The sequence below is a fragment of the Tarenaya hassleriana genome, unplaced genomic scaffold (genome assembly GCF_000463585.1).
Source record: "Tarenaya hassleriana unplaced genomic scaffold, ASM46358v1 Cleome8, whole genome shotgun sequence".
Lineage (NCBI taxonomy): Eukaryota > Viridiplantae > Streptophyta > Magnoliopsida > Brassicales > Cleomaceae > Tarenaya > Tarenaya hassleriana.
This window is the reverse complement of record NW_010970490.1, coordinates 1,919,301-1,939,344: the sequence shown is the minus strand read 5'-3', so window position 1 is coordinate 1,939,344 and position 20,044 is coordinate 1,919,301. Positions and strand designations below refer to the sequence as shown.

General features: G+C 40.1%; 6 protein-coding genes across 6 annotated transcripts in view; 2 read left to right on the top strand and 4 right to left on the bottom strand.

Moving 5' to 3' along the window:
* The window catches only part of LOC104802453 (transketolase-1, chloroplastic-like), a 3,707-nt gene extending 1,114 nt beyond the window's left edge, over positions 1–2,593 (top strand). Inside the window, exons 2-7 of the mRNA XM_010526068.2 lie at positions 87–177; positions 283–388; positions 513–795; positions 895–1,043; positions 1,129–1,282; positions 1,384–2,593. Of these exons, the coding sequence (XP_010524370.1) occupies positions 87–177; positions 283–388; positions 513–795; positions 895–1,043; positions 1,129–1,282; positions 1,384–2,343 (1,743 nt within the window). The 3' untranslated portion in view covers positions 2,344–2,593. The remainder of the gene's footprint in view (positions 1–86; positions 178–282; positions 389–512; positions 796–894; positions 1,044–1,128; positions 1,283–1,383) is intronic.
* A 357-nt stretch (positions 2,594–2,950) lies between these two features.
* On the bottom strand, positions 2,951–4,498 carry LOC104802451 (40S ribosomal protein S13-1). Its single transcript, XM_010526067.2, has 5 exons — positions 4,369–4,498; positions 4,189–4,261; positions 3,592–3,730; positions 3,319–3,505; positions 2,951–3,191 (listed from the first exon to the last, which is right to left on the bottom strand). The coding sequence occupies exons 1-5, from the start codon at positions 4,389–4,391 to the stop codon at positions 3,158–3,160; spliced, it is 456 nt and encodes a 151-aa protein (XP_010524369.1). The 5' UTR covers positions 4,392–4,498; the 3' UTR covers positions 2,951–3,157.
* Positions 4,499–8,218: 3,720 nt separating this feature from the next.
* LOC104802450 (probable LRR receptor-like serine/threonine-protein kinase At5g45780) lies at positions 8,219–11,021 on the top strand. Its single transcript, XM_010526066.2, is given in 5 exon segments — positions 8,219–8,718; positions 8,959–9,219; positions 9,320–10,198; positions 10,296–10,466; positions 10,469–11,021. Coding segments are annotated over 5 exon segments (2,049 nt in total). The 5' UTR covers positions 8,219–8,288; the 3' UTR covers positions 10,777–11,021.
* A 133-nt stretch (positions 11,022–11,154) lies between these two features.
* On the bottom strand, positions 11,155–13,207 carry LOC104802449 (pentatricopeptide repeat-containing protein At2g45350, chloroplastic). The gene has a single exon (XM_010526065.1). The coding sequence runs from the start codon at positions 13,081–13,083 to the stop codon at positions 11,242–11,244; it is 1,842 nt and encodes a 613-aa protein (XP_010524367.1). The 5' UTR covers positions 13,084–13,207; the 3' UTR covers positions 11,155–11,241.
* An 83-nt stretch (positions 13,208–13,290) lies between these two features.
* LOC104802448 lies at positions 13,291–15,582 on the bottom strand. Its single transcript, XM_010526064.2, is given in 8 exon segments — positions 13,291–13,591; positions 13,748–13,828; positions 13,907–13,982; positions 14,116–14,196; positions 14,286–14,452; positions 14,570–14,728; positions 14,731–14,898; positions 15,292–15,582. Coding segments are annotated over 7 exon segments (822 nt in total). The 5' UTR covers positions 14,879–14,898; positions 15,292–15,582; the 3' UTR covers positions 13,291–13,481.
* Positions 15,583–15,697: 115 nt separating this feature from the next.
* Positions 15,698–18,640, bottom strand: LOC104802447 (probable protein S-acyltransferase 14). The gene is made up of 7 exons (XM_010526062.2): positions 18,078–18,640; positions 17,469–17,688; positions 17,285–17,376; positions 16,793–16,916; positions 16,612–16,697; positions 16,420–16,485; positions 15,698–16,220 (listed from the first exon to the last, which is right to left on the bottom strand). The coding sequence occupies exons 1-7, from the start codon at positions 18,285–18,287 to the stop codon at positions 16,095–16,097; spliced, it is 924 nt and encodes a 307-aa protein (XP_010524364.1). The 5' UTR covers positions 18,288–18,640; the 3' UTR covers positions 15,698–16,094.
* Positions 18,641–20,044: the final 1,404 nt, after the last annotated feature.

Genomic DNA, 20,044 nt, shown 5'->3' with positions numbered 1-20,044 from the left:
CAATGAGACAGAAAATATGAGCAAATTTATGATCGGAAGACTGAGATTTGGATTACCGGACGAATTTACGATTGATTGTTCATCAGGAAGAAGATTTGAAGAATTTCCGACAATGGGAAAGTAGGACACCTGGACACCCCGAGAACTTCGAGACTCCTGGAATTGAAGTGACTACTGGTTGGCTTTTCTGCCCTTTGGTTTTTAGTTCATGCCGTTTTACTTAAGCTTCTCTGTCAATGGCGTTATATTCGCTTTGTCATTTTCCTTTTTGCTGCTGAGCAGGTCCTCTTGGACAAGGTATCGCAAATGCTGTTGGTTTAGCTCTTGCTGAGAGGCATTTGGCTGCTAGATTCAACCAACCCGACAATGAAATCGTTGACCATTACACGTAAGATATGAAATCCGCCTGTCATTACTTACATATGCTTTTCGGTTTATATTTGATCCTGATATTGAAAAAGATTGTCTTGTGTGGTTGGCGTGGCTCAATGCATTTGGTTTGCTTCATGCAGATACGTGATCCTCGGAGATGGTTGTCAGATGGAGGGAATTTCACATGAAGCTTGCTCTCTGGCTGGCCACTGGGGACTTGGAAAGCTCATTGCTTTGTACGACGACAATCACATTTCCATTGACGGTGACACAGACATTGCCTTTACCGAGAGTGTGGACCAACGGTTCGAAGCTCTTGGATGGCATGTTATTTGGGTGAAGAATGGAAACACTGGCTATGATGAGATCCATGCCGCCATTAAGGAAGCTAAGACTGTGAAAGACAAGCCCACATTGATCAAGGTATATATTCACAATTTTCTAGCCATTAAGCAACAACTCTTAATCTTGATACCATTTGGTATGTGCTACCACTTTACATATACCCCATCACAACTGCAGGTCACAACCACGATTGGTTTTGGGTCTCCCAACAAGGCAAACTCGTACAGTGTCCACGGTAGTGCACTTGGTGAGAAGGAGGTCGGGGCTACCAGAAAGAACCTTGGATGGCCCTATGAGCCGTTCCATGTCCCTGACGATGTTAAAAGGTTGGTGAATCTAAACTTGGTTTCGGTTTATTTTTGCGGTATCGGAAAGCCTCTGCTACTTTACCGTGTTTCGTACATTTTCCAGCCACTGGAGCCGTCATACCCCTGAAGGCGCTGCTCTTGAAGCTGATTGGAATGCCAAGTTTGCAGAGTATGAAAAGAAGTACCCTGACGAAGCTGCAGAGCTGAGAGCTATCATTACTGGTGAATTACCTTCTGGTTGGGAGAAGGCACTCCCTGTAAGTAAATCTATGATTTGCTGACTATGCTTTACCATCTTTAAGTTTAATAGATTTTCTTGAACTGGTTTTTACAACGTCTATCTCTTATCATTGTCCAGACATATACCCCTGAGTCCCCAGCTGATGCTACCCGAAACCTGTCTCAGCAATGCCTAAATGCCCTTGCGAGTGTCGTGCCTGGTTTCCTTGGTGGGAGTGCTGACCTTGCATCTTCCAACATGACATTGCTCAAAACGTTTGGTAACTTCCAAAAGGAGACACCCGAAGAAAGAAACCTTAGGTTCGGTGTTAGGGAGCACGGGATGGGAGCCATCTGCAACGGCATTGCCCTTCACAGCCCGGGTCTTATCCCCTACAATGCAACATTCTTTGTGTTTACTGACTACATGAGAGCTGCCATGAGAATCTCAGCTTTGTCTGAAGCTGGTGTGATTTACGTTATGACTCACGATTCCATTGGTCTCGGAGAGGATGGACCGACCCACCAGCCAATCGAGCACTTGGCGAGTTTCCGGGCAATGCCTAACATTCTGATGTTCCGACCTGCTGATGGAAACGAAACAGCCGGTGCATACAAAATCGCCGTCTCTAAACGCAAGAGACCCTCAGTGTTAGCCCTCTCTAGGCAAAAGCTGCCTCAACTTCCCGGCACATCCGTTGAAGGTGTCGAGAAGGGTGCGTACACCATCTCCGACAACTCATCGGGTAACAAACCCGATGCCATCTTGATTGGAACTGGGTCTGAACTAGAAATCGCTGCTAAGGCAGCTGATGAGCTCAGGAAAGAAGGCAAAGCTGTTAGGGTTGTGTCCTTTGTGTGCTGGGAGCTATTTGATGAGCAATCAGATGCATACAAGGAAAGTGTTTTGCCATCCGATGTATCGGCTAGGGTTAGCATTGAAGCCGGGACAACGTTCGGGTGGGAAAAGATTGTCGGGTCAAAGGGGAAGGCCATTGGAATTGACTCGTTCGGGGCCAGTGCACCAGCAGGGAGACTGTACAAGGAGTTTGGGATCACTGTTGATGCTGTTGTTGGAGCAGCTAAGGAACTGATCTAATGACCATCTGTAGCTGCTAAGTTTATTACATTACAGGAGGAAGCTGTGCCATCTCAGCATTCTCCTCAGTTTTGAATAAAAGGGCAAACTGTAGGGTTTTCCCTTTAGGGCAAAGCGATGAGAGGAAGAAGTTTACACGTCAGTCAGTGTGAACTTCATGAAGAATAAAGAGTGGGTTTATGGTCTTTTCGAGAGGGGAAGATATTGAAACATTGTGAAATTTGCGGTTTAATATTTTTTTTCGGTAACAGATTTCTGTGTCGGCACATGGAATTAACAAGTCTACATCTAAGAAAAGCCATTAAAAGTATCATGCAGGGACCAACCAATTTACAGAAATCCCAAGGGGAGGTGCTTATGGGCTTTGCATAGCCTATATATGATATATAGGCCCTAAAAGGCCCAATAAGACAAAATAGGCTCTAAAAGGCCCAATTCGAGGCCTAATGTGTGGCCCCACCCCAGTTCCAGCTTCCAAGCTCACCTTCCAAAGGCCCCACTTGTTCGGGGAGAGATCAGGTGTTTCACCCGTCACATATTTCCAACACGTGTCACGATATGGTAGGATTAGGTTGGTGGAAAAGCAGATTAATATCAAGCTTGATGATGGGCAAGACAGTAATTTCAACCGACGAAAAATGAGACATGAACCAGTCAGTCCGATGATATATAAAACCACTTCTGTTCTAAATGTAAAAAAATCTCATTGTAACGCGACAAAACTATTAAAAGACAGAGAGATTTAATCCAATGCAGAAGAAAACGAAGTCCGAGCAAAGCCCAATTGCTTTGGAGGTTTCTTGACTCCATGCCTCTAAGCCACAAGAGTGCTGGCTGTAGTAGACTCGCTGAAAAAAAAACATAAAGCATCGTCAAGAAGTTGGCCCAAGCATGTGGATCGAACCAATTCCCAAGCACGTGGTTCGAACAATCTATGCGAAACAGTGCTAGCATAATGCTAAGTCAGATACTTACTACTTCCACACAGGAGGAAGCTTCTTGGTCTTCTTGTAGTAACGGGCAAGCCTGTGGATCCTACTCTCCACCAGAATCAACCTGAACTTGGAATCTTTGTCTTTCCTGTTCCTCTCAAGGTGCTTGCGGATAGCAACAGCTTTCTTGATCAGGTGGTACAGATCCTCAGGAATCTCAGGAGCAAGACCTTTACAAGTACAATAAACTCTTTAGTTTCACGTTTATTGACAACAGCAGGTGACCCGGGACAAAAATATCAGCATTCGCATGTACCATGAGCTTTGAGAATCCTCAAAATCTTGCTACCGGTGACACTTTTCACCTGCGGAATTCCATGAGAGTCACGGAGGATGACACCAATTTGAGATGGGGTCAAACCCTTCTTGGCGAACTTGCAAATGGACTCATCGACCTGTTGACCAGAGAAAGGATCAAAACACAAACTCAGACAACTTATCACACTCAAAGCACGGTTTACTTCATACCCTTAGGCCTATGTATGCAGAACCAATATCAATATGAAACATATGAAATCTCAGCCTATTTATATAATATACATCCTTTATCACTGACGAGTTTATGGCTTCATCAAGGTTTAGTATGTCTTTGAAATTATTGCACCATTCTTACGAAACTAACTAACAAATCAGCCATCGTGTGTTTCATAACAATTATCCTAGTCCAACAAGTTTCATTCTTGTCAACTGCAGAGTGTAAAAGGTATACATGACGAAGTAGCAGATGAATGCTACCATTGCCACAAACCTCAAATCGATTACACCAACCAAAGGAATTCTCGAAACAAAATAAATATCAGGATAAGCATTCCAATGTTCAGAAAAGACGAATCCAAGATTCAGAAGTTCTTACATCCTGAGGAGAGGTCTTGAGCCAACTCGGCGGTGTCCGCTTGTACGGCAAAGCAGATGCCGAAATACCCTTACTACATGACACAAAGCATAACACAGAACAGATCAACAGAAAGACACAACACAAGCAACGCTCTCGCGTAATCGGAAACAGATTATCAGAACAAAGAAACGGACGAACCCTCTGCTATGCATACGACCCATGGTGACGGTGTACGGATCTCCGCTGCTTCCCTGAGATCGATGCGCCTCCGCTTCCTTCTCACGATGCAGTAGCGAAAGAAGAAAGAAAAAACCCTAGTTTGATCCAAATTAAGGGCGAGAACTGCTAGGGTTTTTAAAGTGTTAGGTATTTTCAAGGATGCCCTCGCTTCTTTCATGTATTTACGTTTTGGCCCAAGAAACTTGGGCCGACTGATGAAAATAAATATGGGCTCATAGTATATTATGCATGGGCCGATTTCAGCCCAATTTGCAAACTTTAAAGTCCATTTGTAAACGACGTCGTTCGAAGAGGCGGTCAAAGAAAATGGCAACTTCTTTGGGTAATGAGAGATCTTTTTGCAAGAGATGGGCAAAAGTGTAATTATGGAAGCATAAAGTAAGATTTGGTCCCTAAGCTCCAAATACCAAGAGACCATTATTAAAGTCTAATCTCTAATCTCTAATTATCCCACATCGGAAAATTCATAGATATGTTTTTTTTTACTGTGTTGTATAGGAAGATGAAAAAATAAATAAAAAATAATACTAACGAAGGGTGAAAACCCGTGAAAGTAAAGATAAAAAAAAAGCTTGATCTTGTCTATGCGAATCCGTAGATACCTATGTCAATTTTTGCACTGTCCGAAGAATATATTAATCCATTTGTCCGATTTTAAAGTGCAAAATTGGCTTTGTCACGTGACTTGTCCTCTCGTTTTCATGAACATGGAAACTAGAAAAGGCTAATAATGTTTTAATAATAGCACCAAGGCTAATAATGTTTTTTAAAAAACATGCTTTAATATTTTCTCTTCTTTGATAAATATAAGTATCTCAACTCCATGATGCTGAATATTACAACATAAGGGTTTTATTTTATCATTTTTTTTAAAAAAAAATTCCACTTACTATATATAATCATGAGTATTTTTCAAATTCGGTCCACTGTTTGGGTCATTCTGTGCATTAGCTCGAGGAATGAGACAAGCAGACCACTAACGTAGCAAAAGTGCCTGCAAAGCTGAAAGGGAGAGAGAGAGATTGAGACATTTTAAAGGCTCTTTAAGGAGAAATATTCCACCCTGTGACCTTCAACTTGTAAAAAGGAGAGATGAGTGCTTTTATTCGCATTCAAAATGTACCCATCCCAATATTTGTCATCTAGATTTTAGTTTTTTTTTTTGGTTCTTAAATCGGATATCCGTATAATTTCTCCATTGAATTTTCATTTAATTTTTAGATAAATTGTATTTCGACCCATTAAAAAGTTAATTAAAACATATTTATTGATAAAGAATAGCGTTTATTTAATATTTTATTGTTTTGTAAAATTTAACCCTATTGACTTGAAAAAATCATAAAAATAACTGTATTTTCTTATATATATATACATATATATAAGAAACCCGAGTATATATATATAAGAAACCTGAGTAGTTTCATTTACTCCAAAGCATGAGTTTTCTTTACCTTTTTCCTTCTTGCATCACTCCATTTGAATTTCTTAGTGACAAAATAGTAAAAAAAAAAAATTCACTGCTGGATCATATGATCTGCCAACACTGTTTTGTCTTTTCGTGTTTGGTAAGTTGGAAGAACTATATATCATATCGGACATTTTCTTTATATATTTTAAAAATCTGTAATCATTTTCAGGTAGTGGAGCATTTCTAGTGGAGTTTCTTTTCTCTAAAATCGAGAATGAAAGTTTCAAAATTTAATTTTTTTTTTTGTAAATCGGAATAAAAATAGATAAACTGTTTGTATGAGTTTATACTGATCATTCTATCATGATTTTTATCAACCAAGACGGTCGCATTCTCGAAATGAATTAAATGCTTGTATTTCTCGTTTTAACCACAAAATATTTGAGCCCAATTATTTCCATAGTTTGTAGTCATGATATCAAATTAAAAAAATGTATTATTTAAATAGGTCAGGTTAATTTAACCTATTGTCTATTTAACCAGTTGAGTCATCCGAATTCGAGTCTTCATTTTAGAAAGGATTTTTATATGGGCTTTTCTATATCTCTTGGAGATCTAATGGGATTAAAAGAGCGATGAATTTATAAATTATATAAAAAAAATAACCAAAAAAAACTCGAAACTTAATTCACACCTAAAAAGAAGTTTATAGAATAATATGCGATATATTTAGAAATAATATATTGTGATGTTGATTATAGATGTACAATTTGAATTTAATAAAAATAATAAATATTTGTATATGCGTACATATTTTTAACAATATTGGTGTGGGTTTAAACGTGTTTTGATTAAAATAAGGCATGTTGGTTACGTTTGTGTAGAAACAGACATGCATAATCATATGATATGGACCAAACAAGATTATCTCCCATCAAGACACGACAACAGTAGCAATCAGATCTAATTAATAGTTAATACCATACTGATAACTAATTACTACCAACGGCATCACATAGATCTCCGGTAATAGTATAATGCAATAATTCCTCCAAAATATATAAAACTCTAATTAAATCTAAATTAATATTAAACATTACATGACATTCATATGTTAAGTATATTTTCTTGTTACTAAATATTATGTTCTAGACTATTCAGTTGATTTAAAAAAAATACAAATTTATCTTCAATTAAAAATTTCCAACTTGAATGGAGTATTAATGGTAATGTGATTTAATAAGGGTATATATGACTTTTTCTTATATTTCTTTAAAATTGTAATTTTTTTTATAAAACTGACATTCGTTTAGAAATGGAGGGAATCTATTATTCATCGTTATAAGTATATCAGATTGTTATTTTTGTCGAAAGAATTTATGGTTTTGGAATAGTAACGCAAATGTTCTATCGTTAGAATGTATTTAAATTTGTGATTTGGAGTATAGACTATGAGCATAAAAAATGTTATGATATCTGCCAAAAAAAATATTGTGTTATCTTGTAAACCACTACCCAGTAAGCAACAAATTGTTATAAAAAGTGTCATTTATCTAACCATACGTTATTTGTATTATATTGTTTTTATTATGTAGGATTCACATGCTCGAGTTTGGTATCAAAAAGCAAAAGAAAACAGCAAAAAACATGAAAGAAGTTCACATGTTGGTTCTATTGACTCTGGGTCCATCATCTTTGATTGTTTGTTATTTTATTTTGTCCCAATTCGAAGGTACGTTTCCATGCAATTTCCATGCCCTGTTTTTATTATATTATTATTTACTTATTTAAATACGTACCAACAATTATTTATATAAAATATAAGCAATTCATTGGTATATAGAATGTAAGATGGCTGATTATAACGAGCCTTCCAAAAAATCAGTATAAAATAAAACTTAAATTTGGAGATTTGTATATCTTTTGGGTAGAAAAAAAATGCTGTTCCTGAATGTACGAATAACATTTACTCAAAAAAAGGATAGAGTTTCATTGTGTTACCAAAAAAATATTGAAATTTAATATTTTCAATTTTTATATACAAAAAATGATAAATGTGAAGTGGAATATTTTTATATCAAATTTCTTCGTTGAAAAAGAGTTGCTTTTTCCCCGCACGGATTCCAGAGAAGAACAGAAAGATTCGCCTAACTCTCGCTCTTATTTCGTTCTGAAAAGTCTTTAAAAAGACTACAGAAGAAATACGAAGATGTGGACTTTAACACACACAAAATCATTTTCAATTTGACCCGAAATATTTTCCACCAAATATTAAAAAAATAAAATAAAACTTATATTAGTGGACGTTCAAATGTATTTACGAACCTCCCTTATACATTAGGATTTATATTGTAAAAAAAATGTGTATAATAAAAAAAGAAAGAGAAGAGGATAAAGAATTTTCCGCTTAAAAACCAAACAGAGCGTCACTTTCCTTCACATTTTACCTTCATTTTCTCTCCAACCAAACATGCCCTCTCTACTCTCACTCTCCCTCATCCTCCTCCTCCATTTCTCCGTCGCTCCGACCGTCTCTTCCTCCTCGGAGCGCGACATTCTCCTCGACATCAAAGCCTCGCTCGACCCGGAAACCCGGTTCCTCTTCTCATGGGCACCGGGCGGCGACCCTTGCGCCGCCGGGTCCTTCGACGGCGTCGCCTGCGACGAACACGGCCGTGTCGCCAACATTTCCCTCCAAGGGATGGGTCTTTCCGGGAATATTCCGGCGGCCGTCGGTCGTCTCACCGGCTTGACGGGTCTGTACCTTCACTTCAATTCCCTGCACGGTGAGATTCCCAAGGAGATTTCTCACTTGCCTCTGCTCAGCGACTTGTACCTCAACGTGAATGACCTCTCCGGCGAAATCCCTCCCGAAATCGGCAACTTGGGGAATCTTCAAGGTCGGTCCTTTTTTTGTGTGGGTATTTGCGTTATATCTATTATATCCTCTGTATCTGGTTTCTGCATGTTCTTGAGGAATTCATAGAGTTGTTTCAGTGCCGACAGAATCTAAGAGCTTTAGTTTAGTGTAACTCCTTCATTTATTGCAGAAAAAGAAAACCCTATGTGGGTCAGATTTTGTGTTATTAATTGGCTCAAAAGTATACTTTTTTGCCTCTTTCTTTTTTGTATGTTGACAGTTCTCCAGATATGTTACAACAAGCTAAGTGGGAGTATACCGACGCAGCTGGGATCTCTGAAAAAGATAAGCGTTCTCGCTTTACAGTCAAACCAACTCTCCGGCGCGATTCCGGCGAGTTTAGGAGGCCTTGACTCGTTAACGAGGCTTGATTTGAGCTTCAACCATCTCTTTGGACCGGTTCCAGTCAAACTGGCTGAAGCTCCTCTGTTAGAAGTTCTGGACATTCGGAACAATTCCTTCTCCGGCAATGTACCCACTGGTAAATTGCCTTCTCTTTCTGTCTCTACGTTTGCCCCTTTTACTCCGAGTTTGCAAAAGATGCTTACTTTGGCCAGTTTCTCGATTTCTTGGACGTGAAGGTTTAAAGAGGCTTGAGAATGGTTTCCAGTTTGCGAACAATCCTGCTTTATGTGGAGTTGGGTTTCTGGGTTTGAAGGCTTGTGCTGTTTCTGATGGCATGAATCTGAACCGGCCAGACCCGTCTAACCCGAAAAGCTTTTCCACCGACATTAAGCCAGAATCTGCAGATTTGCAGCGTAGGAATTGCAGCAACAGTGGTCGATGTTCGAAGAGCTCAAAGTCTTTCGGTGTCATTGTCGGTCTGATCATTACAGTCATTGCAGTTGCGGCCTTTGGCGGTTTCACCTTCGCATGGCACAGACGCCGGAAACAGAAGATTGGAAGCAACCTCGATCCCGTGGACGGAAGGCTTAGCACTGAATATCAGTTTAAGGAAGTTTCTAGAAAAAAGGGCGCTTCTCCGCTCATCAGCTTGGAGTATGCGAGCGGGTGGGACCCGTTGGCTCGAGGACAGAACAGTAACAGTGCCTTGTCTCAAGAAGTCTTTGAAAGCTTCATGTTCAACCTGGAAGACGTTGAGCGTGCCACTCAGAGCTTCTCGGAGGTTAACATGTTGGGAAAGAGCAATTTCTCATCAGTTTACCGGGGAATTCTCCGAGATGGGTCTGTGGCTGCGATAAAATGTATCGCGAAATCAAGCTGTAAGTCAGATGAATCTGAGTTTCTCAAGGGATTGAAGATTCTGACATTGTTGAAGCATGAGAATTTGGTCAGGCTGAGAGGATTCTGCTGCTCAAAAAGCCGAGGAGAGTGTTTCCTTATCTACGATTTTGTCCCCAATGGAAACCTCTTGCAGTATCTCGACGTGAAGGAGGAGGAAGGGGGAGAGGTTCTTGAATGGTCCACACGAGTTTCCATCATCAATGGCATCGCGAGAGGTCCGTTCTCATCCGCAATAAAACCCTAAAATGCCATTGTAAGATGATGATGAGTTTTCTCTGTGAAATCAAATGATTCTTGAACTTTTTTTTTCAGGTATTCATTACTTGCATGGACAAAACGGGAACAAGCCTGCAATAGTTCACCAGAACATATCTGCAGAGAAGATCCTCATTGACCATTGGTATAATCCTTCCCTCGGGGACTCGGGTCTTCACAAGCTTTTCACCGACGATATAGTTTTCTCGAAGCTCAAAGCAAGTGCAGCCATGGGTACTTGGCTCCAGAGTACATAACTACTGGCCGGTTCACTGAGAAGAGCGATGTCTATGCCTTCGGTATGATCGTTTTACAGATACTCAGTGGGAAAAGTAAAGTGGGTCATTTGCCAATCCAAGTCATAGAATCAGGAGGACTGGAAAGTTTCATGGATTCTAACCTTAAAGGGAACTTTCTCGAAGCAGAAGCTGCTCAGCTCGCAAGACTCGGGCTTCTCTGCACTCATGAATCCTCAAGCCACAGACCATCCATGGAAGAAGTCATGCAGGAACTGAATAAACTTGCAGAGAGTTATTAGGGTTTCGTTCAAACAAGATTCTTGCCTCGGTTTTTCTACCGATAGGAGGCAGAACAGAATTTGGGTATTACTGATTGCTCGATGTTAACTCTGTCTAAGTTTGATGTAGGGAATCCGAGAGATCGGGTTGTGATGTATCTCTTCTGTGTTGTGAAACTGTAATTGATGTGTTTAGACTGTAAAAATGGAGCAGATTCCTCAGCCTAGGTGACCTTGTGGAAAGCATCATTTCTGAAAATTGACAATTTCTCTTTGTTAGGTAAAAGAGGACAACCGTACCAAACAGGGGCTTTACAACATGTGAACCTGTTTGGTGGCAGCTTTTACCTTATCCATCCATGGCTATCTTTCATTCTTCATTCAACTTTAGGTCAAGCGACCACAAAAGTAGACAACCTCGTAAAACATGGTGGAAGTATCCTTATCCAATATCCACAATGAATTTGACAACAACAAATGGTCATACTATGTACAAGGAGACTTAACCTGCACAAAGAACTCGTGAACTCTTCCATCTAGCTCAATCCAACTACACCCAGGAATTTTCTGAAGCTTTCTTTTCTTCATCATCATCCTAACCCTACGAACATCCTCCCACATACCAAGACCGGCATACATGTTGGACAGAAGTACATATGAACTTGGGTTATAACCTGCTTGTCCCATTAGGTGCTTAGCTACAAGCTCTCCGGTTTTTAAGCAGCTGTGATTACTGCATGCACTGAGAAATGTTCTCCATATGATGTCATTCGGTTCAATAGGCATTTCCTCTATTAGCCTTTCAGCGAGTTCTATACTTCCTGACCTTGCTAGTATGTCGACCATGCAACCATAGTGTTGTAATCTTGGCTCGATCTTGTGCTTTCTTCTCATGAGTTCAAAGCAGAGAAGGCCTTCCTTTACCAATCCAGAATGGCTGCAAGCACTTAAAATCCCGATAAATGTTATGTCATCAGGTTTAACAGAGTGCCTCTCCATCTGCATGAGCAAATCAAAAGCTGCATCCCCGAGCCCGTGAACAGCTAGCCCGCCAATCATGGCATTCCAGTGATCAATGTTCTTGTTTTCAATTCCCTCGAAAACCCATGTCGCGTTCTGTATGCTTCCACATTTCGAGTACATATCAATGAGAGCAACACCAAGTTTTCCACCTAAACGGAATCCTTTCTCGGCAATGTACAGATGCATAGACATGGCTTTGGAAAAGTGGCCCAGTTGAGAGATTGCTGAAAGAACTATCACCAATGTCGTCTCATCTGGTGATAAGCTGCCCTCTCTTTCCATGTAGTCAAATATTTTGAGAGCTTCCATGTAATACCCATTCTGAGTGTAACCGGCCATCATGGAATTACAGACCACGACATCTCTCTGAGGCATCTGCTCGAAAAGACTCTTGGCTTGATGAACTTGCCCTAACTTTGCATACCCATCAATCATGGTAGCCCAAGTAACTACATCTCTTCTTGGCATCACATCAAATAAATCCATGGCATCCTCCATTTTCCCGTGCTTTACACACCCGTCGATCATCGAGTTCCAGGAAATCAAATCCTTCTCAGGCATTTCATCGAATAATTTCCGCGCCATGTTAAGCCCATCTGCTGTCTGAGCATACCCGCTTATCATAGAGTTCCAAGATATCAAATTCTTCTCCTCCTCAGACATCAAATCAAACAATTCGGCTGCACATTCAATCAACCCACATTTTACATACCCATCAATCATGGAATTATACGAGACCGAGTCCCTTTGAGGAATTCTATCGAATATTTGTCGTGCTAACCCCAAACAACCACATCTCAGATACAACCTAATCAGGCCATTCTGCAAAAACAGATTCGACCAAATCCCTGTCTTCCTCAAAAACCCATGAATCTGCATTCCTTCTCTCATCAAACCTAACCTAGAACACGCTTTCAGCACGAGCGAAAACGAGAACTTATCGACATGAACACAACTCTCGAGCATCAAACAGAGCAATAGCAGAGCTCCTGTCGGGCCATGCCCATGAGAATGAGACTTGATCATGGCATTCCAGAGGAATGGATCTTCCACTTCCCCGGGTAAAACCGAACAGGCGTGGTACTCGAAGAAGACACAACGGGCAAACTCGGCAAGACAAGGGCGCCGGGAAGAGGCAAAAGCGAGCACGATCCTGGTCGTGAGATTAGGGTTTTTGATGAACCCAGTCGTAATCAATTGCGCGTGAACTTTGCTCACATCATCCAAAGTTCTGCAGCTCCCAAGGAGATGGATAGTGGGGAAAACTGAACTCCATGGCTGATTCGAATGCGCCAAGACAAGCATCTAACTTTGCTCTGTTTTGTGTGTCTGTTTAACTTCCTCTTCTGCTTGACCTTACCGGATTGGGTGCACTTTAACGGCTTCAGAGAATAGGCGTGGTGGACAACTAAGCGACGTCGTTTCGCGTAGCAAGAATGCCGGAATCTACTGGGCCGGTTCAGGCCCAAAACCCGTCCTCTATTCTAAAATTAATAACAATGGAAAACGACGTCGTTTCTAATATTCGAACACGCAAATACACATATAGGTTGCCCGCTTTTATTTCATTACAATGCATGCCCGTAATAACTTTTTTTTTTTTTTTGGTTTTATGCCCGTAATAACTTTGTCTCTTCACAGTGGAAAGATGCGAAGTCCGTATCCTGTTCTTAATGTTTCGACAAGCAACAAAGTGAAAATACTCAATCTATGTTGATCCGAACTACCTTCTTGGCTCCTGAACCAGAGGGACTCGGACCGGCTCTTCTTTCGTCCATATACGGAAGCAGCCACCCTCTCTCTCGGTCGGAACCTGCCAAAGTTATCGGTTAAACCTAATATACGTAATTACAAATATACCCTTATATCGTAAAGGAAGGAGCTTTACGACCATCTCCCTTTTTGTTCACATTGGTCCCTCCCTACTGATCAACTCTTACCAATGAACATGGAATTCTGAAACCATTACCTGCGCTGAATTCGTCGGTCCAGCCAGGGAAATGGCCTCTGAAATTGTCTTTCCATGCTTCTTCAAATCCACTCAGCTCATCTGAAAACACAAGATTTTCGTGGTTTAAGACATTTCAGTTCACCAAACAGAGCTACAGACCTAATCAGGGTAACAGACCTTCGTTCAGGTTGTGGAGGGTTTGTGTCGTGTCCACTCTACCATCGGAGTTAAGCCTCCTTGTAACTGAGCGACCCTACACAAAGGGCAAAAGGATCGGTTAACACAGTAGAAACAGACCATATGGATAATGGGTTTGAGCTTTGGATTCTTTCTCGAAGAAGAAAACAGAAAGCAACCAACTGTCATCAGGGGATAGTATAAGTGACCTTGTCATGGATTCCTCTGGAGATTCTATGTTCTGCTTCACCTGTTGCCTTATCTGCTTCTTTGCTTTCCTCAATCACCGTCTACAAACAAAAATGAAAAAACAACGATGATTTAGAATGTCGAAAGGCATTTTAACAAACATTACAACCCAAAAAGGGCGGGAACTTACTCCATCATTATCTGCTCTTCTAGTTCGAGTTGAAGTATAGTAGGTACCATCTACACCACCGTACATGACCTTACAGGTGTGGTATCTGAGTGTGTGAGCTTTGGACCGTGTACCATCTGTTCTATTGAAGTCGCTCCTTTGGTTCATATCCTGAATCTTCATTTCTTCTACATACACAGCATATACATAAGAAGTTTGATGATATAAAAAGCTTACAACCTACGTTTATGGCACGAGTTATCTAACGTCTGAAAACTGTTATAGATCACTAAGGAGAGGTTTACCATCAGCATCATCTTCTGGGTGTTCAACAGAAGGCTGTTTCCCTGAATCAGAATGCTCCTCATTCCCGGTATCTTTGCCATCATCTGCTTCTTCATCAGATAACAGTTCTTCAATTGTTACTCCCTTTCCACCAGTGTTCTTTTCTGCAATACTGAGTGGACACCTGAACTGGAGGAGTTGAGCTCGAGCAAATCCTCAAATGGCCGAGAAAAGAAGGGGTCATCAAATGGGTCATGTCCTCCAAACAAACTACGCCTAGCTGCTCCGAACCCACCAGAGCTCCTGAATCTATCGAATGGATTGGCCATGTCGAATCCTTCCTTTATCTCTGCTAACGGAATAAAATGTCATCAGAAACTTAGAGAGTGTTCAGACAGAAGATGATGTCCTTTGACGGTGTTTGTTCGATTATGCCATTCCAAAGTGTCCGATTAGGCATCCCACTTCGAATTTGGAAACGACACGACCGCGAACTATCCGTCTATTGAAATGGAAACCCTAACTGATCTATCAGATTATCACCACCACTTTGATCTCAACGGAGCAAGAATCGACAAACTCTGGCGAGTAGGAATTCAAAAATTCCAACACAGCTATTCTCACGAACAATATCGTTACAGTTACCGAATCGCTAAAACAAGAACCATAAGACAATCTCCTGATAGATTGCACTCAGAGACAGAACATCTTCAACAAGCGAAAATCGAGAGACGAAAATCACCTGAGTAAATCCGAGAGAAAGCGAGAAAACCCTAGAAACACCGGATACTTCTACGTCTTGGCAAGAAAACTACAAACGCGCTCTTTTTTTATATGCAGAATTGCGAAAAGGCAGAGCATCTGAGGAATCGACACGTGTACATGCTCAACCATTAGCTAGAACCTTCATTGTTTTTCTACACCCCACCAAATCCAACGGTAAACTCAGATTTGTTTCCGTTCATAGATGATCCCTTTTTTTTCCGTTCATAGATGATCCCTTCATTTCGCCATTTCTGACATTCTTCGAGTTACTTCGTCGCAGAAACACAATGCATGCCCAAATGTCTGCTTCTCAATCCAGATAACGATGTGTCCCGGGAAGGAAAAAAAATGGGTTTCAGACAAAACCGAACGACAGAAGTAGCTGGCCGAAGGAACTCAGTGATCAAACAAAAGTTTTGTTTTTTTCTTTTTCCATACAAGAGTGGCTCTACATCTCCAAGTGTATAAAAAGAACGTATCAACTATTCAAGATAAAATAAAACATGGAGCAATGACAACTAAATTCTTATTTCCCCGGCGAAAGTGATCAAACTGAATGCTTGCCCTTCGATTCTGTGTTCCTGTCTTCTTGGGACAAACGCCGTGGAAAGCGGGCATCAGCTTACAAGTCAGTAGGATTCCTTTGTGGAAGTCATTTCCGGGTCTCTCTCGCTCTCTCTTTCGCACCCTTTTATCTCTTTTTGTCTCACTAATACTGCTACAGAAGATTGATCACGACGTCTACTACCATGAAAGACCGACTATCAGATCGTGTTTCCATCAGAATTCTTCGGAATCAAAGTCTGGTTTTGAAGGGTATTTGAGGCCCTGCAGTTCCGGCATGCGCCTTAGATCTTCCTCCGAGTATGTGGGAAGGAACCAGTATCTTTTGTCCATCCCAAATACCTGACATGACCACGGAAGGGGAAGAACAGAGAATAAAAGATGATAGTCTGAAGAATTTTTCAGGACCCATGCTGGGGCCTAAGACATCAGCTAGGATCCTTAGCCATCTTTTGACTAAAGGAAAATTTTCCAAAACCAAACGCTACGCTACATTCCACACAAGTTCAGCCATGACTGACTTGTTGTCAAATATACCAACCTGTTCAAAGTTCTTCTTTCTGCCGAGGTCATACCGCCATTTTGGACTGGTCTTCTTCTCATATGCCTGGTCAAAAAATCAACAATAAGGAAGTCTCAGGAGAAAGACTAGAAGAAAAAGATGTTGTGTACTAAAAAATAGTGGTAAAACGAATTTCTCTTCACGGGCCATAAAAAAAGAAGAAAAGAGCACCTCTATAGTTGTGGTATTGGCAGCCACCAGTGAGATGTGCATGATTAAGAACCCCATAACACTCAAAGCAAACGCCAAGTTCAAAACTGTCATATGATGATGAAAGGAAACAATGTCAGATCGTTGGATAGATGGATGACAAGAAATATCCCAATTACTTTCTGCAATTTTGGGAAAATACCGAATGCAAGAAAAGTAGTTGCAAGAGTGCCTGGCGTTCCAGGTATTTCTTCATCGCTGAAAAATGCTATGAAATGCGGCATTAGGACCAAAGTCACAAGGGTCGTCTCCAAAAATGTGTAGAACTGCACAGCATAGTTAGGACAAGAGGACAGGAATCAGCTAAATATTACATTTTTTTTTGTCATACCAAACATGGAAACAACACTTTATACAAGTTAACTTGACTGCAAGCAAGCACCAATTACTAAAGCAATGATACTGAATTAGCATCTCTCCTAATGATAAAGAAAACATTAAGGGAAAAGCCAACAGAATTAAGTTCTGAAGCCATATATGCAACAGAAATACGACAATCTCTAGAAATAGCATAACCATAACAAGCCCAGTACTTCCCTCAGTCAACAGTGACAACAATGAGACAGAAAATATGAGCAGGAGAAGGGTACATACAGAAAAAGGGACATTGATTCATGGAGGAAAGAAAATTTACCAAGAATAGAAGAAAGTACTTATAGTTCAGTGCCCCAACACAGTTGACAACCCAAACACAATGATGATCCATCTTCAACACACACCGGCCACCTGGATCAATTCATCACTATTTACTGCCCTTCTTCTCTATACATACTGTGGAAAAAACACACATATAACAAGAATGTGTCTTGAGTACTCACAAACAGAACAGTGATGGCAACGGGGAGGTTTTGGCTGATTGCACTTTCTACAAAATCGAATTCTCGGGTTTGAAGAATCGGATTGTATTCCACCGAACTCCATACTGTTTAATGGATCGGCCTCGCCTCTTTCTTCATCAGTGGCAGGCCTCCAGTTAGGAGGCACAGAACCGGGATCGGCAAAAACAACAGAGAAATAGCTCCACAAAAGCATCATCAACTGCATCAAAGCCCAAGTGTGACTTTCTCTCAACCTCAGGCACCTCCCTCGACCATTTGATCAGCTAAAACATTTTACACTCTATGCCGTAATAACAAAACGCAGAGAAACTCATTCGAGCTAAATTCAAAAAGCCACAAAGAAACGGGTAATTGTAAAACCACCAGGGAAGAAATGTATACTACCCATCTCCCAAATCCTACAAAATGAGGACCTAACATCTAACCCAAGAAAAAAACACCCAAAAGTACGAGACTTTACCATCTCTAAGGTCTACGTATAGTGACATATCTACTAAGATTCTCCAACCGGAAATGGCAGACACAGACATGAACACAACAAGAAAAACTCAGAAATCAAAAGCATAGGCTGTGTTAACGAAGTCTTACCAAAGAATGAAACAAGAGTAGGATAGCAAGAGCCACGAGAGAATCAACCCCGCCATCGTATAGAGCCGGCCCGTAATTGGTCAAAACGACTGCGTAATAGGTGACACCCACGACCCCCAGAACAAGAAGGATCATGATCGATCCAAGACCCCGCAAGGCCGTACAAAATTTGAACACGTTCCACGCCATTGTAGCACCAGATCTATGCATAGTAGTCAAACACGATCCAGGACAGAATTAACCCGTCGGAAAGAAGGATGAATCTTTCTGATTTTCCCGAAGCAAAACTGAGGAGAGCGCTGAAAACTGGATCGATTTCTCGGGAAATTTTGACAAAGCCTTCTCCTTTTGCTAGGGCTTTGTCTGGAAATCAAAAGGGTTTTTGCGATAATGTTAGAGAAAAATCCCGGAATCCATTGCAGAACGCAATGAAAGGTTGACGGGTATGAAAAAGGTGTGAGCTTCCGAGATTTTTTATTTTTGCCTTCGGTGCTAACAAGAAACTTCTGATGAAATCAATTGATAACGTCGTTTAGGGGAAAAACTCTCAAGAATAAACACACTTTTAGTTATATTAATTTAGCATAAACCACTATCATTGTTATAAAATAGAAATTAACTATTAATAAAGAAAAAAAGGGTATACATATTATACAACCAACATGCGTTTATATATAATATATCCATACATACTTTTTCCTCACGATGGATTTTCTTCTAGATCCACCGAACCGACAATTGAAAACCTTCTGTTCCCTCCGGAGGGCTCTGCATAACAATTGAGCCTTTAGAGTTCAAAGTCAATGGAGGGTTTGGAATGCGGTGGGCTTTGTTTCTTGGGCCTACGCCATAGTTTGTGCGGATTAGGGCTTCAAATATTGTCGAGTTAAGCAATCGTACTAAAATGTTTCACATTCAATTTCATGAAGTTTGTATTTCATATTCTATATATATATATATATATATATATTACAAAGATCATTAAAAACTGTCAACAAAATTGTGTGGAAACGCATATCTAAATTATTTTCAGTATAATATATTCGTCTTCATTTTTAGAGTCACAACCCTTAAGGATATAACATAGATTCTTATTGGATATTATATCAAAAATATCCTTACTTTGCTATTCTTATTTTAATACTCTTATCCACTTGTGACCATGTGATCAATGTGACCCAAAATATAGTATAGTCACATTTTGATTTTATTGATTATAACGTTAAATTTATGGCGATCTCACTAATTCATTATGTCTATACCTTACATATCTTACTAATTAATGATTAAAACATCATAAATTTAATGTTATAAACAATGAGATCAACATGTGACCACACTATATTTTAAATCATATGGATCATATGATCACAGGTGGAGAATGGTATGTGTTGAAGTAAGAATAGCAAAGTAAGAGTATTTTTTATAATGCCCCGTCTTATTATCTATATAGGTTGTCTATAATAAATGCTAAAAATGATCCGTCTTCGTATTTCTTTTTTCTAGTCTTATCGCGATGAGATGAGAATGCTTGTAATTTTAGGGCTCTTTGAATTATTTTATATCTATGGTACGATGATTAATTAGTCCATAAGACTCCTACTGACTTATTTCTTAAAAATCAATTTGTAATATTTATTCCACATATTTCGATGCAGGGATAGCTCCAGATGTCATTTACGTAATATATATACATGTATATGTTTGAGTGTGTGTATACACAAGTATGAAGAACGTAGAATTAATTATATACAGATAGCAAAAGAAGCATGAATCGGACAAAGGTTTAACGGGAAAGAATCTGGTGTTTCTCATAACAGACAGATTCTCTTACACTGTTGTTTTTAATATTGAAAAGAAAAAAAAAAGAAATAAAGAAGAACAATGGCGTGTGAACTCCGCTGCAGTTGCCTCCGCAGTTAAACGACAAACAACAAATACATTAGAAAAGAAAAAGGAAGTAAGAA